We start from the raw sequence: 16,928 nt of genomic DNA, 5'->3' as shown, positions 1-16,928 counted from the left end.
GGACTACAGCTGCTTTAGTACCAGGTCTTGAGTGGTTAACTCATCCAGCAGTGATCACACTTGGGTAGTTGTCTTGCTTTCCCAAGCTGGCTTCCAATTCAAATGGGACTACGTACCTACTGAACTAGCTGCGTTCCTGGGGCTGATGATCAGTCTCAGGGAACCTAATCACAATCAGTAACTTGGTAACTATGAGAAGCATTTTGTCTTATAGCCCTTTAATTTTGTGTAGTCATGGTCAAGACAAAACAACCATGTCTGATCTGCATAAAGATCATATTATAGAACCAATTTTTAAAGTCAGCAGTGTGTTTCTGATCTTACGGGAGTCATTTTCTCCTCAGCGTCTTCCGGTAATCTCATGTCTGACAGAAAATATGTCTGCTATTAATATTAGTGTCTGAAAATGGTCTACGTCATGCATTTTGACTTTGACATTTCTTATGTTGATTTTTAAATTTGACAAAAGGGATTAGTATAACATAATAAGAGCAACATTTATATTCCTACTTTCTTTGAAGTTCCTAAAATGTAAATTAAACATTACTGACAATTACTGCTCAATGATATAATGTGCTTGTATTTGCTGTTTGGGTTCCCTTACTTTTGATCATCTGAGTAAACATTTTCAGGCAGACATTTCAATTCATAGGTTGCTACTAAAATACCACAGCTGGTAAAATGTCACTGGTGAGTGTCATCTAAAAGAAAGAAAACATCCAAATGTCTTCAGATTAGGGGTCTGTGAAATTCATGCATTATTCACAGATAGTGATGCTGTGAAAAATAGCAGCAAGTTACTACTGTGCAAGAAACAGTGTTTTTATTTTAATTTTGTTTGAAGGGCAGAGAGATGGAGAAATATCTTCCATCCACTGGTTTACTCCCTATGTACATGCAACAGTCAGAGCTGAGCCAGTCCAAAACCAAGACCCCATAACTCAATCTAGACATCCCTGGAAGGTTCCAGCTAATCTGCACTTCTAATCCAGCTCCCTGCTAATGCCTTTGAGAGACGGTGGATGATAGTCTAAGTATTTGGGCTCCTGCCACCCATGTGGGATACCCTGATGGAGTTCCTGGCTCCTAGGCTCAGCATGGCCTGTCTGCTGCAGACATATGTAGAGAGTGAACTAGCAGATGGAAGATTCCCTCCCTCTGTCTCTCTCTCTCTCTCTCTCTCTCTCTCTCTTCCTCCCTCTCTGAGATCACTCTTACTATTTCAAAAAAATAAATCTTGTTTCTTTTGTTTTAAACAAATAACACTACAATCACATTTCAACATCTGTTCCTGTGGTCACTCAGGCACATAGGTAATCTTGAGTATCAAAATGCTCGCACTGGGTGAGATTTCACAAAGGAATTTCACAGGATAAGGGAGTGTGGAGGGATTGGTCAAGCTTGTAAAGCAGAGATGAGGCCCTCGTGGGCCTCTTTCTAGAGGATGTGTTGCATACTTGAGTGGATGGACTGGAATCCTTGTATGAACTAACCAACCTAGATCAGACCAGGATACATATACCAGGTCACGGAGAGGCAGCTGGGGGACATTTCCTGAGGAAAGTGTAGGCCAGAGGAGGCTGTTGTTTTTCAGGTGCTAGGAGCAAAACCATGGGTAAGGAGTGGAGGGCCAAGAGTCCAAACTAGAAAAAAAGAAATGTTTATGAAAGGCACCAGGGAGCAGTGGAGGTGAGGTGGAGGGCAAATACCTCTTCTCCTGCTGGGCAAGATATTGCTGGGGACAGGGTGTAGGTTTGTCCCAGAATTAACATCCTGGAGGACACTATGGGCTCATAGTTCTTCTGATGACCAGCAGCTTATTGGACCCAGGCCAGATTACCCTTGAATCCCACTAGTTAAGTTAATAGCACAGGATTTATTATTTTTTAAAATTTATTGAGAGAGAGAGAAAGAAAGAGAGAAAGAGAGAGAGAGAGAGGTCTTCCATCAACTAGTTTACTCCCCAAATGGCAGCAATGGCTGGAACTGGGCCAGTCTGAAGCCAGGAGCCTGGAGCTTCCTCCAGGGCTCCCACATAGGTGCAGGGGCACAGGGATTTGGACCATCTTCCACTGCTTTCCCAGGCCATAGCAGGAAGCTGGATTGGAAGTGGAGCAGCTGGGACATGAACTGGTGCCCACAAGGGATGCCAGCACTTGCAGGAGTTGGCTTTACCTGCTATGCTACAGTGCCAGCCCCAGTAGCACAGGCTTTAAGGTGTAAAAGGTATAGCATCTTCAGAGGCTCTAAGTTCCCTTACTTTATACGATTATATCCACTCCAAAATAGCTTACATATGAGGATTCCAGAATAAAATAGTCCATCTAATCAAGTTTGCAGCATCTCTTCTAGAAAAAGAATGGGATTGTAGCAAGTTTTGATGGCAATGTTGGTTGGGTAGTTCGAAGGTCAAAGGCCTTGGAGCACAGCTGACTGTCTTTAAATCTTGGATTCACCCACATCCTATTTGTGCTATTTTAACTCATGTATTTAACCAATCAGAAAGTTAATTTTGTCTTCTGCAGAAGGTTAAGGTGACCTAAGCAAGGTCATGTTTGGAATTAGAGATAATACATGACTAACATATTGCTTGGGAAACAGACTTTTTTCCGGATTCTGTCCCGGTTGCTCCTCTTCCAGTGCAGCTCTCTGCTGTGGCCCGGGAAGGCAGTGGAGGATGGCCCAAGTGCTTGGGCCCTGCACCCACATGGGAGACCAGGAGAAGCACCTGGCTCCTGGCTTCGGATCAGTGCGGTGCGCCGGCTGCAGCAGCCATTGGGGGAGGGGATGAACCAATGGAAAAGGAAGACCTTTCTCTCTGTCTCTCTCTCACTGTCCACTCTGCCTTGTGGGGGAGGCTGAATCCGGAGAGGCCTAAAAGAAACTTCCTGAGCCTGCCTCGAATTTGAAAATCTGTCTTTAAGTTTCAAATCCCTGGTAGCAAACACCCCAGCCCCAGGGCACTTTAGCCTAAGGATCCTTAAGGTGGTATAATAGGAGTGGCTAAGACCCTTTTGCATCACAGCACCCCACCCCTTGCCTGCATCAGCTCATCCCTCTGTACCATCCGCTCTGTACCTCAGCTATATATACACCTCCCTTTACAATAAAGTGAGACCGCGACTGGGCTCCACACCGCGCCTGATTGTCCCCTGGGTTTGGGGAAGGCTGAGTGGTGGGTGGCGCACTTCCCCTCCTCAGTCAAGGCAAGCTGCGGGCAGCCTGCCTAATTCTCAGGCGGTGGTGAGGAACAGTCACTGCACTGCCTGTCAAAAAATTAAATTAATTAATTAATGGCAGCTCCTAAACTTAGCAATAAATGATAAATTAATTATTTTAATATCATTTGGCCTTCTAGTTTAGCTTTCTACCTGCATTTGACATGGATCATATTCTGAAAACTGCTGTGGTTTATAGCAGATCATGAACATTGCCTAGGGATCACGTATTCTGTATTTGGATTTTATGTTGGACAGAAGTACTATAGGAACTTATGCTCCTTATTTTTAGTTATATCAGGAAAAGTTGAACATATATTTTTATAATCTTTTAATACTTTCTTTGTAAATGTAAAAAGTATATTTAGAGTTTTCATGTGTTCCAGAGACAACTTAAGTTTCAAGGCTTTATATATTTTTTCTCTTTCCTAGTCCCTCTTCCCCCTGCTCTATTCTACAAAATAAAATCAAATTCCCCAGGGGCCTGAGAATGTCACGGTTCTGTATCCTGATTCCCTGTTTAGTTACCCTGGAATCCAATCTGTCATAAGAACATGATGTATAAATATATAAATGTGTTGGGACTAAAAATTATTTTTAAATGCATGCTCCCAAACTCTTCTTCCCCGAGGCTTGCTAGAATGAGTTCTGGCTTTGCATGCTTTTAAGTTCTTCAAAGGGGAATTCTGCCATTGCCATACCAATTATTTTGGATTTTGTGATTCAGAATTTTGAGAAAAGTTTGTGAGATAAAAGAGTGACATGTTCTCATCCTAAGGCTCCAAGCATAGGTACTAGAGAAGGGGAGATTGCTGAGGATAGAGCAGCAGTGTGCCTGTGGAGAATTAGCAGGTAGAGAATGGGTGTTGTGAAGAAATACATAGATTTCTTACAACTCATATTTGTTCCAGAAACACAAGTCAATATGCTCTGTTATTTGGGAATTAATTCTTGAGTCTTAGATTTTCTCCTTGTAAATATGCCATTATTCTCTTTTTCTCTGTGTCTCTCTCTCTCACTGTCCACTCTGCCTGTCAAAAAAAAAAAGGAAGAAAGAAAGAAAAAAAAAAAGGAAAGGCCAGCGCCGCGGCTCACTAGGCTAATCCTCCGCCTTGCGGCGCCAGCACACCGGGTTCTAGTCCCGGTCGGGGCGCCGGATTCTGTCCCGGTTGCCCCTCTTCCAGGCCAGCTCTCTGCTGTGGCCAGGGAGTGCAGTGGAGGACGGCCCAAGTCCTTGGGCCCTGCACCCCATGGGAGACCAGGATAAGTACCTGGCTCCTGCCATCGGGTCAGCGTGGTGCGCCAGCCGCAGTGCACCTACTGCGGCAGCCGTTGGAGGGTGAACCAACGGCAAAGGAAGACCTTTCTCTCTGTCTCTCTCTCTCACTGTCCACTCTGCCTGTCAAAAAAAAAAATGCCATTATTCTGAGATTGAACCACAAAGGCCATCATTTTTCTAATGATTCTTACTAAGGTGACATAAATTCACATTACAATAAGCAACAATTACAGTAGTCTCTTGGAGAAATGGCCAGATGACAAAATTGCTTACAAAGAATAGTGTAAATAGGAAACACAGCTCGGAACTGCGATTCTTAAATCTTAGTATCCATAAGACTAAGCCAGGACTTTTGGACCATATTCTGAGCAGCTTTGATGCTGTCATTGCAGGAGGGTGGTGTCTTAGGGATCTTCATATATCATTTTCTTCCCATCTGGTTCTGATACAGGTAGTTAATGAACTCCATTTGAGCTCAGATCGAAAAGAGCCAGACATGTTAAGACAATTCTTTGTGCCCCAGGGCTACTGTAGCTCCACTCTAGAGCGATGAGTCTAACAGCATTCCTTTGGTTTCCCCCAAGAAGAGCCTTGGGACATTCTCCATTGCACTGTTCCTAGTCCCATGAGTAAAGACATCTCAGTGATTATGATCACTCTATTCTGCCCTTGAAATCTGTAGCTTACCTGAAGACAATAATCAGTTCTTTTCTTCTGATTTACAAAACAAGCATTTGGAGTGCCACCACTGTGGCATAGTGGGTAAAGCCAATGCTTGCAGGGCCAGCATCCCATGTGGGCACCAGTTGGAGTCCCAGGGGCTCCACTTCCCATCCTGCTCCCTGCTAATGTGCCTGGGAAAGCAGCGGATGATGGTCCAAGTGTGTGGGCCACCTGTACACCCCGGATGAAGATCCTGGCTCTGCTTTTGGCCTGGCCCGGCTATTTGGGGGAATGAATCAGCAAATGGAAGATGTCGCTCTGTCTCTGCCTCTCCCTCTCCTTCTCTGTAAGTCTGCCTTTCAAATAAATAAATAAATCTTTGCCTAAAACTGTCTACAAAACTGCCACAAGTATAACATCAGGTTTACCAGGATAATCTTACCAAAGAAAATTTCTGCATAGTTTAACAAAAAGATAAAAGGAAAGAAGAGTTAACAGAATTGTGGGGATTGATTTGCTGACTGTTTAAGAAAATGCTGAAATAACAGGACATATTTTGCTTGTAGAAGTTTTTGAAAGGCTGTATTTATCTAAGTAGAAATGTTTTGGGGCTGGCACTGTGGTGCGGTGGGTTGACACCATGGCCTGAAGCGCCAGCATCCCATATGGGCTCCAGTTTGAGACCCAGCTGCTCCACTTCTGATCCAGCTCTCTGCTATGGCCTGAGAAAGCAATAGAAGATGGCCAAGTCCTTGGGCCCCTGCACCCACATGGGAGACTTGGAAGAAGCTCCTGGCTCCTGGCTTCAGATCGGCGCAGCTCCAGCCATTGCTGCCAATTGGAGAGTGAACCAGCGGATGGAAGACCCCTCTCTCTCTCTCTCTCTGTGTGTGTGTGTGTGTGTAACCCTGATTTTCAAATAAATAATTAAATCTTTTTTTAAAAAAAAGAAATGTTTTCTCATCCATACAAAGTATGGGTATAGATTAACTGGATTATCAAGTTAAAAATCACACAGTGAAATATATTTCCATTCCTTTCTGTTGGGCTATCCCAGAGTTTTAGAGTCTGGGTTGGACTGGTGGTCTTAGAGCCACCAAGGCACTGTGCTTAATAATAAAGTGCCACATGTCCTAATGTCAATATTGTTCAATCTAGCCTGTTGTCATTCATCATGTAGGTGACACCAAAGAATGTGTTCACTGAGACATAGCTTGTAAAGTGAAGCAAACCATAATCAAATGAAAGATTTTTTTTATTTATTTTTTTATTTTTTGATAGGCAGAGTGGACAGTGAGAGAGAGAGACAGAGAGAAAGGTCTTCCTTTGCCGTTGGTTCGCCCTCCAATGGCTGCCGCGGCCGGAGCGCTGCAGCCAGCGCACCGCGCTGATCTGATGGCAGGAGCCAGGTACTTATCCTGGTCTCCCATGGGGTGCAAGATTTTTACAGAAAACTCTGGAGAATAAGCTTAATAGCAAACCAACTGTGCAGGGTCAGTGCTTCTGAGATCCTTTGAACAATGACTGCCCAGGAGAAGGCTGTATTAATGGGTTAGTCTTAAAGACTCAAGTGTAGGGTATGGGAAAAAATGTACCCCTGATTTCTACTGTCCACTCAGTTTTTATCCTCCATACTTCTAGTCCTGTTTCTGAAAAATGATGGTAATGACCTGCCAAGTCTGGACATATGATATCTTGATGTCATCTTAAATAAATTTCAACTCTATAATAATACATTTCCCTTGTCTAAACTACAGCCCTGCTGGGGAGTAACAAGGGAAAGTGGTGGTAAGCAACAGGAAAGTTAGATAGAAATAAGATAAAGCAGGTTATTTTTTTATTGTATATTTGGACTGATTTCCTTTAGGAGACCCATTCAACTAGACTTCTGTTAGCAGAGGTCTTATCTCCTATGAGAAATATTAATGCTATTGATGAGACAAAGATGTCAAAATTGCAAAACAGAAAAACCGAATAACAAACGTGTTGATTTATCTTATAACTTACTTTCTCCACATCTATTGAGATGACCATATGATTTTTGTTGTTTATTCTATTGATGTGATTTATGACATTTATTGATTTGCAAATGTTGAACCACCCTTGCATTTCTGGGATAAATCCCACTTGATTGTGATGTATGATCTTTTTAATGTGATTTTGGATTTGATTTGCTGATATTTTGTTGAGAATCTTTGCATCTATGACCATTAAGGATCATATTTTGCAATATGATATCAATATTTTGCAATATTTGAAGAGTATTAGAGTTATTTCCTCTTTAAACACTTTATAGAAAATCAGTAGTAAAGCCATCAGATGCAGGAATTTTCTGTGATAGTGTTTAATTAATGCATTAACCTTACTGCTTGCTATAGATCTATTTAGATTGTCTATATCTTCTTTACTTAATCTTGGTAGATTATATGTATCCAGCAATTTATCCATTACTTCGAGGTTTTCCAGTTTATTAGCTTATAGTTTTTTGTAATAGTTTCTTATAATCTTTTGTATTTCAGTGGTGTCAGTTATAATGTCTCATTTTTCATCTCATATTATTTATTTCAGGTTTTTTTCTATTTTTTCCTTTGTTTAGTCTGGCTAGAGTTTTGGCTATTTTGTTTATCTTCTCCAAAAATCAGAATTTCATTGTGTTGATTTTTTTGCATTTTTCATTTCATTTATTAGTATTAATTATATTATATTTATATTAACATTAAATTCAATAATATTAAATTATGGTTAATATGTTATTAATATTAAATTTTTTATGTTCTGATCTGATCCTTATTACTTCTCACCTCTCATGGATTTTAAGTTTGATTTGTTCTTGTCTTTGTATGTATTCCAGATGCATTATTACATCTTTTATTTGAGACATTTGTCCTTTTTCATGTAAACATTTAATGATGTAAGCATTCCTCAACACTGATTTTGCTATGTCCTGCAGGATTTGATATATTCTGTTTTCATTCTCATTTATTTCAAGGAAGTTTTCATTTCTTTTTAAATTTCTTCAATGACCCACTGATCATTCAGTACCATTTTGTTTAATTTACATGTGTTTATGAGTCTTTTTTATTATTCTTGTTTTCTATTTCTATTTTTATTCCTTTGTTATCATCTGAGAAGACACATGGGATGATTTCAGTCTTTTAAAATTTACTGAGACTTGATTTGTGGCCTAATATATCGTCTGTCCTAGAAAATGTTCCATGTACTGATAAGGTGAATGTTTGTTCTGTAGCTGTTCAGTGAAATGTCCTGTAAATGTCCATTTGGTCCATTTTCTCAATAGTATGTTTCAACCCTGATGTATTTTTATTGATTTTCCTTTTTTAATAGAAATTTTTATTTAATATATATAAATTTCAAAAGTACAACTTTTGGATTATAGTGGTTCTTCCCCCCATAACTACCCTCCCACCCGCAAACCATGCTGCCTCCTACTCCCTCTCCCATCCATGATCAGTCCATTGATGTGAGTTGGGTGTTGAAATCACCACTATTATTGTATTGAAGTCTCCATCTCATTTTAGGTCTAATAGTATTTGCTGTATGTAACTTGGTGGTCTTGTATTGGGTATATAAATATTTGTGATTGTTATATCTTCTTGCTGAGTTCAATTTTTTATCAAAATATGAAGTCTTTGTCTATTTATTTAGTTTTTGTTTTAAAGTCCATTTGATCTGATATGATAATAGCCATTCCTGCTTGCTTTTGCTTCCAATTTGCCTGGTATATCTTTTTCCAGGCCTTTACATTTAGTGTATGTGTATCTTTATTTGTATGGTGAGTTTTTGGTAAGTAGCATATAGTAGAGCTTTGTTTTTTTTTTGTTTTTGTTTTTGTTTTTTGTTTTGTTTTGTTTTTGTTTTGTTTTGGACAGGCAGAGTGGACAGTGAGAGAGACAGAGAGAAAGGTCTTCCTTTTGCCGTTGGTTCACCCTCCAATGGCCGCGTGGCCAGCGCGCTGTGGCCGGCGCACTGCACTGATCCGAAGGCAGGAGCCAGGTACTTATCCTGGTCTCCCATGGGGTGCAGGGCCCAAGCACTTGGGACATCCTCCACTGCACTCCCTGGCCATAGCAGAGAGCTGGCCTGGAAGAGGGGCAACCGGGACAGAATCCAGCGCCCCGACCGGGACTAGAACCTGGTGTGCTGGCGCCGCAAGGCGGAGGATTATCCTAGTGAGCCATGGCGCCGGCCAGAGCCTTTGTTTTTTATCCATTCAGCCAACCTGAAGTCTTTTGGGTGGAGAATTTAATCATTTACATTCAGGGTTAGTACTGATAGATAAGAAACACGTCATTTTGTTGATGGATACTAATTATATCTGCTCTGTCAGTGAATTTGGCGGTGCTTTGTTTTCATGATGTTTACTTCTAATGCAGAACTCCCTTTAGTGTTTCTTAAGAGAGTGTTCCGATTGTGATGAATTCTGTCAGTTTTTCCTTATGTGGAATGTACATTATTTCTCCTACACTTCTAAAGGATAGCTTTGCTGCATAGAATACTCTTGGTTGAAAGTTCTTTTCTTTTAAGACCATGACTATACCATCTCATTCTCTTCTTGCCTGTAGGATTTCTGCTGAGAAGTCTGATGTTAGTCTAATTGGTTTTCCTTTATATGTAACTTGACACTTTTCACTTACTGCTTTATGATTATCTTTGTTGTTAACTTTTGACAATTTTACTATAATATGCCTTGGAGAACATTTTTTTAAATTCAGTCCATTTGGGATCCTTTGAGCTTCTTGTATCTGGATATCCATGTATCTTTCAAGATCTGGAAAATTTTCAACTACTATTTTATTCTATTTTATTCTTCTCTTTTTTTCCTTCTCTTCTCCTTCAGGAATACCTATATATAAATATTTGGTTATTAAATGGTGTCCAAAATTTCACATAACTTTCTTCATTCTTTTTAATTCTTTTCTCTTTATTTTTGTCTAATTGGGTTATTTTAAGAGTCTTTTTATCTAGATCAAAAATTCTTTCTTCCACTTAGTCTCTTCTGCTATTTAAGCTATCTATCATAATTTTATTTTACTGACTGAAGATTTTATCCCCAAAGTTTCCACTTGGATCTTCTTGATGAGTTTTATCTCCTTAGTAATATTTTCATTCCTGTCATTCATTGACTTCCTCATTTCTTTAATCTATTTGTATACTCTTTTATCTCATTGAGTTTCCCCTACAGTCATTGTTTGAAATTCTATTTCTAACATGCCATAGCTTTCCTTCAGTTCTGGATCTAATTCTTGAGAACTTTGTATTCTTTTGGAAGCATAATGCCATCTTGCTTTGTCATGTCTCCTATAATCCTGTGTTCACATCTATGAATCTGATATAGTAGTTCCTTCTTCTTATGGCATAGGTTTTATTGGAAATGAGTTTATGATTTAGATGGAATGCAGATTATCATTTTGCTTATTACATTGACTTTGATTCTAGGTGAGCCCAAATGTGTAGCCTTTGAGTGATTTCTTATGTTTTGGTTAACGTCAGATATGTCTCTAAGTGATCTAGTGTGCTAGTCTACTGCACTTGGTAGGGGTAGAAGTATGACTTTGAGATAAATGTGGGATTCTTAGAATGTATTTATTTAGTCCCTAAGGAGCTCCAGGTCAGTTACATTGAGTTGTGATAGCCAGGGCCTTGCTCTCGGTGCTGAGGGAGACAAAGAGGGCTCTCCCCTTGTCTCAGTGGAAAGCCTAAGTGATTCTGGGGTTTGTGGAAGCAGTAGCTGTGGATTTAGAACTGTGTGAACTGAATCAGCCCTTTCTCAGACCCTCCTAGGAAAGTAAAACTGGTCTGGGGCATGTAATACCAACATCCCTAGTCCCAGGACTGGGGGATATGCACTGAATCCTTCTACAAGCCTATGGAGTGACTGCAAGGTAAACTGGAGGTTTTTCACTAGCAGTGATGGGTCCAGAGAGGTATAATGCAGATTTTCCCCAGGGTAGCTAGGTAGAGTCCATTGGATTTTAGGAAGTTAGTACTGATTGTTTTAGTCTTGGTGTTGCAACACACAATGTGGTCATTACCTGTATCTCTCAGAGTGGAAGTCAGGTGTAGGGGATAATAATAGCTACTCTTCTGAAGCTAAGCATTACAGAGAGAACACTCTAGTTACCATGAGTGTGTGCAAATTACTCCAAAGACTATAAAACTAACATCAACAGTCTGAGTTCCGAAGGCAGAGATGAAACTCTCCCCCTGCCACCCAGTTCTCACGAGGGCTCCCAGGGCTTGTGATCTGCCAGCACCATGAGCTAGGGGATGTGCTGGGAACTTGTTCAGGTCAGTTCTGGAATTTTTTATGAGCTGCTGCTCATTCAAGCCCCCAAAAGCTGAGAGAAGCCCCACAAATCACAGAGTGAGTGAGCACGGCTCCTCCTAGGCTTATGTCCAAAGCTCCCACAGTAGCAAAATGCAGGGTGTCTGTTTTATGCCCCAGAAGATGCCCCGACTTTGGCTCTGATTGCTGCTGGTAGCAGCAGAAGAGAGATCAGTAGCTTTGTGGCTTTTAACAGCTGAGTCAATCACTCTGCATGAGTGAGGGAGTGGAGGGAGACAATATGGCCTCCCTTCTCCAAGCCAAGAAGTCACTCGACCTGTCAACTTCCCAGGTTGGAGTTAAAGTCAGTGAGTAACTGAGGAATTCTCCCTCAGCTAAAGCTGTGGCACATGGCGACTTCTTCCTACCTTGACTTTGGAGGATTGCAACTTCTAGTCAATAGCTGGCTATGCAATACAGCTGGCCTCAGTGACATGTCTCCCTCTTTCCTCTCTGTCCCATAGACTCTGTTCTCTTCTGTAACTTCTCCACTGAAAATTTCTGTCAGTTAGCCCCCTGGAAATATGGTTATTCCCTTGTTCTTAGTGATTTTTGTTTTTGTTTTTGTATACTACTGCAGGAGAAGTCAGCATGGCTCATTGGTTTTCAGCCATCTTGAATATCTCAAAACTATGATCTAGATATAAACAATATAAAAAACAAGGTCAAAAGTAAAAAAAAAACTCATTAAGAAATGAGCCAAATATATAACAAAGAAGATGTGCAAATGATAAATAAGCATAAAAAGATATCAACATTATATGTCATTAGAAATTACAGATTAATATACAGGACTTATTAATTTCTTATGAGAATGTAAACTAGTACAGCCACTTTGGAAAACAAATTAGAAATTTCTAAAAGTTAGACACACTCCTATCATGCCATCCAAATGCCTTGTTATTTGCCCAAGGGTTAAAGTTATGGCCACCCAAAATTTGAACATGCACACTTATATTAAATTCAGAAGAAATCTTCAGCAGAATAAGTAAACTGAGATACATTGAAAAAATGGAATAGTAATCAGTGCTGAAAAGAAATGGACTATAATGCCACGAAAATGCATGTGGGAAATTTAAATGTATATTATTAAATCAAGAAAGGCCGTATGAAAAGGCTACATTTAAAAAAAATTATTTATTTGACAAGTAGAGTTACACACAGTGAGAGAGAGAGAGACAGAGAGAAAGGTCTTCCTTTTGCCGTTGGTTCACCCTCCAATGGCCGCGTGGCCAGCGCGCTGTGGCCGGCGCACTGCACTGATCTGAAGCCAGGAGCCAGGTGCCTCCTCCTGGTCTTCCACGCAGGTGCAGGGGCCCAAGCACCTGGGTCATCCTCCACTGCCCTCCTGGGCCACAGCAGAGAGCTGGACTTGGAAGAGGAACAATCGGGACTAGAACCCGGTGCCCATTTGGGATGCCGGTGCCGCAGGCGGAGGATTAACCAACTGAGCCACAGCGCCAACCCTGAAAAGGCTACATGTTATACAATTGCAACCATATGACATTCTGGAAAAAGCAAAACTATGGACACAGTAAAAAGATCAGTTGTTATCAGGATTTGGAGGAGAATCAGTACGTACAACACAGACTACTTTTTGTGATACTACAATGGAGAGCATACACCCTTATAAAAATTCATAGAATGTTCAACACCAAGAGTGCTTTACATATTGTGTAAACTATGAACTTCAGGTGACAATAATGTGTCCATGCATGTCTGGCAGTTATAATAGACATATTCTTCAGTGGTAAATGCTAATAATATAAGAGACTGTGCATGTAAGGAATGTATTATAGAACACTTTACCTGCTACTCTATTTTGCTTTGAACTTAAAACTGTTCTAAATATAATACCTGTTTTTTAAACTTTTTTTTTTTGACAGGCAGAGTGGACAGTAAGAGAGAGAGAGAGACAGAGAGAAAGGTCTTCCTTTTGCCGTTGGTTCACCCTCCAATGGCCACCGCAGCCGGTGCACTGCAGCCGGCGCACTGCACTGATCGGAAGGCAGGAGCCAGGTGCTTCTCCTGGTCTCCCATGGGGTGCAGGGCCCAAGCGCTTGGGCCATCCTCCACTGCACTCCCTGGCCACAGCAGAGAGCTGGCCTGGAAGAGGGGCAACCGGGACAGAATCTGGCGCCCCGACCGGGACTAGAACCCGGTGTGCCAGCGCCGCAAGGTGGAGGATTAGCCTATTGAGCCGCGGCACCGGCCCTCTAAATATAATATCTGTTTTTAAAAGACACTTAATTATGAAATTAAATGGTTTTTTCTAAACAATTTTTTTAAATGGAGCACTCAGGAAACGTTCTCTGTTGAAATCTAGTGCATTAACTTGTTCTAAAGGTCATGTTCATAAATGACAACTTCTCAAATAAAAAAAATTCTTCTTAAATATTTATTTCCTTTGCATTTTGCTTTCTATAGGATGTATTTATTGATTTTTTTCAGAGTTTATGGCTACTGTACATCTAGTTGTATGAGGAAAAATGGAGCAAAAGTTAAAATGGTATTTTAAGTTGTATAATGTTGATGGAAATGGGTCTATTGACAAAAAGTAACTACTTACCATGTTCATGGTAAGTGAAGCAATTTAAAGTATTATTTGCTGGTCGTTATATAGTTAATCCAATTTTCTTTCCTATGAAAAAAGATAGCAACTTATCTTTTCCTCTGCCTCAGTTCTTTCTCTTTTCTCTCCCTCTCCTTCCCCCGCCTCCAGCCCACACACAAGTCCAGCCCCTCTCCACCAAGGTGGACCAACTACCCAGGTGAGCCCACAGGGCCTAGGCATCTAAGAGACATGGACTAAGAATGCAGGGATGTGAGGACTAATCTTTCTGAATGCAAGATTAAAGAATTTCTAATATATATTTGGCATCTTGGATCATTTTCATTTCTAAAATCCAATGAGTGCTTTTATAAGTCACCTTCATCTCCAATGAAATAGGAGATAGTTATTGTAATATGAGATATGAGACAAAAAAGATTCCAGAAATAGGCCATCCTCTTGGAGTAAGGCACCTGGCAACCAGCAAAAAGGAAATGCCATCTTAATAAGGTGAATAGAGGCCACTGCAGCTCATGCACAACTGGGGGATTTTATGGGAAGGATAAATCCACTGTCCCTTCTGACTTTAAGTCTGGCCTGGAGGATTGGTGGGGAACAGAGTGCCCATTTAGGCTCATGAAGTGCTCCTTTCTCTTCATTCTATTGTGGTGCTTGGACACAACTCACCAAGGCAGAGCACTGACCAGTCCTTATCAGTTAGGCAGCTAGATCTGAGAATTCCAGAGCTCTTTCCATGGATTCAGGAGGCTTGTGGGGCTGAGAGTGATTCCCTGGTCCCTGGGACTGTGGTAAATCTGTGACTATGCAATATGGTATGAAAGGGTGTGGTTGGGTTTTTTGGCAATCACTATGTCTGGCTTTAGAGGTTCAATGTTCCACACTTACACTGAAGAGAAACAGATTCTTTGTGCAGTTCATGAGCCTGTGTGGGTGAGATAACACAGTCAGACAAAAAAAGAGAAAAAAAATAGAAAATCATAAAACAGTGTACACAATTTATGGGATATTATCAAATGACCAAACATATGTGCTTAGGGGTCCCTGAAGGTGTGGAAAGAGAGAATGGATTAGAAGACATATCCAGTGAAATAATAGCAGAAAAGAACCCTAATTTGGAGAAACATTTGAGTACAGGAGGTGCATAGAATTCATGATAGACATGATCAGAAAAGATATCAGCATGACACATTATAGTCAAACTTTAATAAGTACAACTTAAAGAAGAGATTCTAAAATGTACATGACAGAAATGGCAGATTACCTTCAGAAGATCTCCAGTTAGAGTCACAACTGATTTCTCATCAGAAACCCTATAGGCAAAGAGAGAATGGAGAGACTTAGTCCAAGTCCTAACAGAAAAAATACTGTCAACCCAGAATACTTCATCCAGCAAAGCCCTCATTTATGAAAGAAGGTGAAATAAAAACCTTCCAGGACAAACTGAAATTGAAACAATTTGTCAACCCTTGTCTAACCTCACAAATGATACTTAAGATGTACTACACACAGAAAAAGAGAAACATAGTCATCATCATTAGCGAATATGAAATCAGAAAGTCTCCTAGTAAAAGTGCTAAGGAAATCCAAAACAAACCATAAGAATGCTTATGGAAAAATGACAGGACCAAGTCATTACTTATCAATAAGAAGCTTGAATGTAAAGGGCCTAAATTCTACAATTAAAAGATACAGACTGGATGAACATATTTTAAAAAATGCCCATTTATTTGCTGCCTACAAGAAATACACCTCATCAAAGAAGATACATACATACAGAAAATGGAAGGATGAACAAAGGTATTCTATGTTAATGGAAAGCAAAATGGAGTAGGAGTAGCCATCCTAATACTGGATAAAATAGACTTTATCACAAAAACTGTTAAATGAGACAATAAAGGATGCTATGTAATGATTAAGAGATCAATTCAACAGGAAGATGTGACAACAGTAAATGTTTATGCACCCAAGGAAAGTATGCCTGGATATTTCAAACATGGATCCAAAGGGAGAGATAGGCTCCAATACAATAATAATGGAGGGCTTGAACATCCCACTTTCATCAATGGACAGATCAACTAGACAAAAAACTCAACAAACAACAGAGCTAATCTACACTAATTGGACTGAATTGATATCTATAGAACATTTCATCCCACAGTTGAAGAATACACATTATTTTCATCAGTACATGGATCTTTCTCTAGGATATACAATATGCTAGGCTATAAAGCAAGGATAGAACATGCACTAGGACATAAATAAAGTCTCAACAAATTTAAAAAATTGAAATCATATCACATGTCTTGAAACTCTAGAAAATTCACAAAAACATGGAGACTAAACAAATGTTTCTGCATGAGTAGTGGGTTATAGAAGAAATCAAAAGAAATAAAAAATTTCTGGACAAGAATGAAAATGATGGTACAGCATATCAAAACTTATGGGATACAGCAAAAGCAGTATTAAGACATTCGCAGCAATTAAACTATGTGTTAATCAAGTAGAAAATCTAGAAGCAATGGATAGATTTCAGGCATATCCAGTCTATCAAAATTGAGTCATGAAGGCGTAGGAAACCTAAATAGATCAATAACCAAGACAGAGATGGAATCAGTATTAAAGACCCCGAAAACAAAGAAAAACCCAGGACTGGATGGCTTTACTGCTGAATTCTACTAGACTTTTAAAGAAGAAATAATTAAAACTCTTCTCAAAGTATTCAAAAAAATTTAAAGGGAGGGAATCCTCCCAAACTCCTTCTATGAGCCCAGAATCACCATAATTCTATTCATTCATTCATTCATTCATTCATTTGATAGGCAGAGTTATGGAGAGACAGAGGCAGAAAGA

General features: G+C 40.1%; 1 protein-coding gene across 1 annotated transcript in view; it reads left to right on the top strand.

Moving 5' to 3' along the window:
• Nucleotides 1-16,928, top strand: part of GUCA1C (guanylate cyclase activator 1C) — a 52,556-nt gene that overhangs the window by 17,868 nt on the left and 17,760 nt on the right. Inside the window, 1 exon segment of the mRNA XM_070073240.1 lies at nt 13,958-14,085. Coding sequence (XP_069929341.1) covers nt 13,958-14,085 — 128 coding nt within the window.

The sequence above is a fragment of the Oryctolagus cuniculus genome, chromosome 4 (assembly GCF_964237555.1).
Source record: "Oryctolagus cuniculus chromosome 4, mOryCun1.1, whole genome shotgun sequence".
In the NCBI taxonomy this organism is placed as follows: Eukaryota; Metazoa; Chordata; class Mammalia; order Lagomorpha; family Leporidae; genus Oryctolagus; species Oryctolagus cuniculus.
The sequence above is the reverse complement of the archived record's forward strand: the minus strand, read 5'-3'. Positions and strand labels throughout refer to the sequence as shown.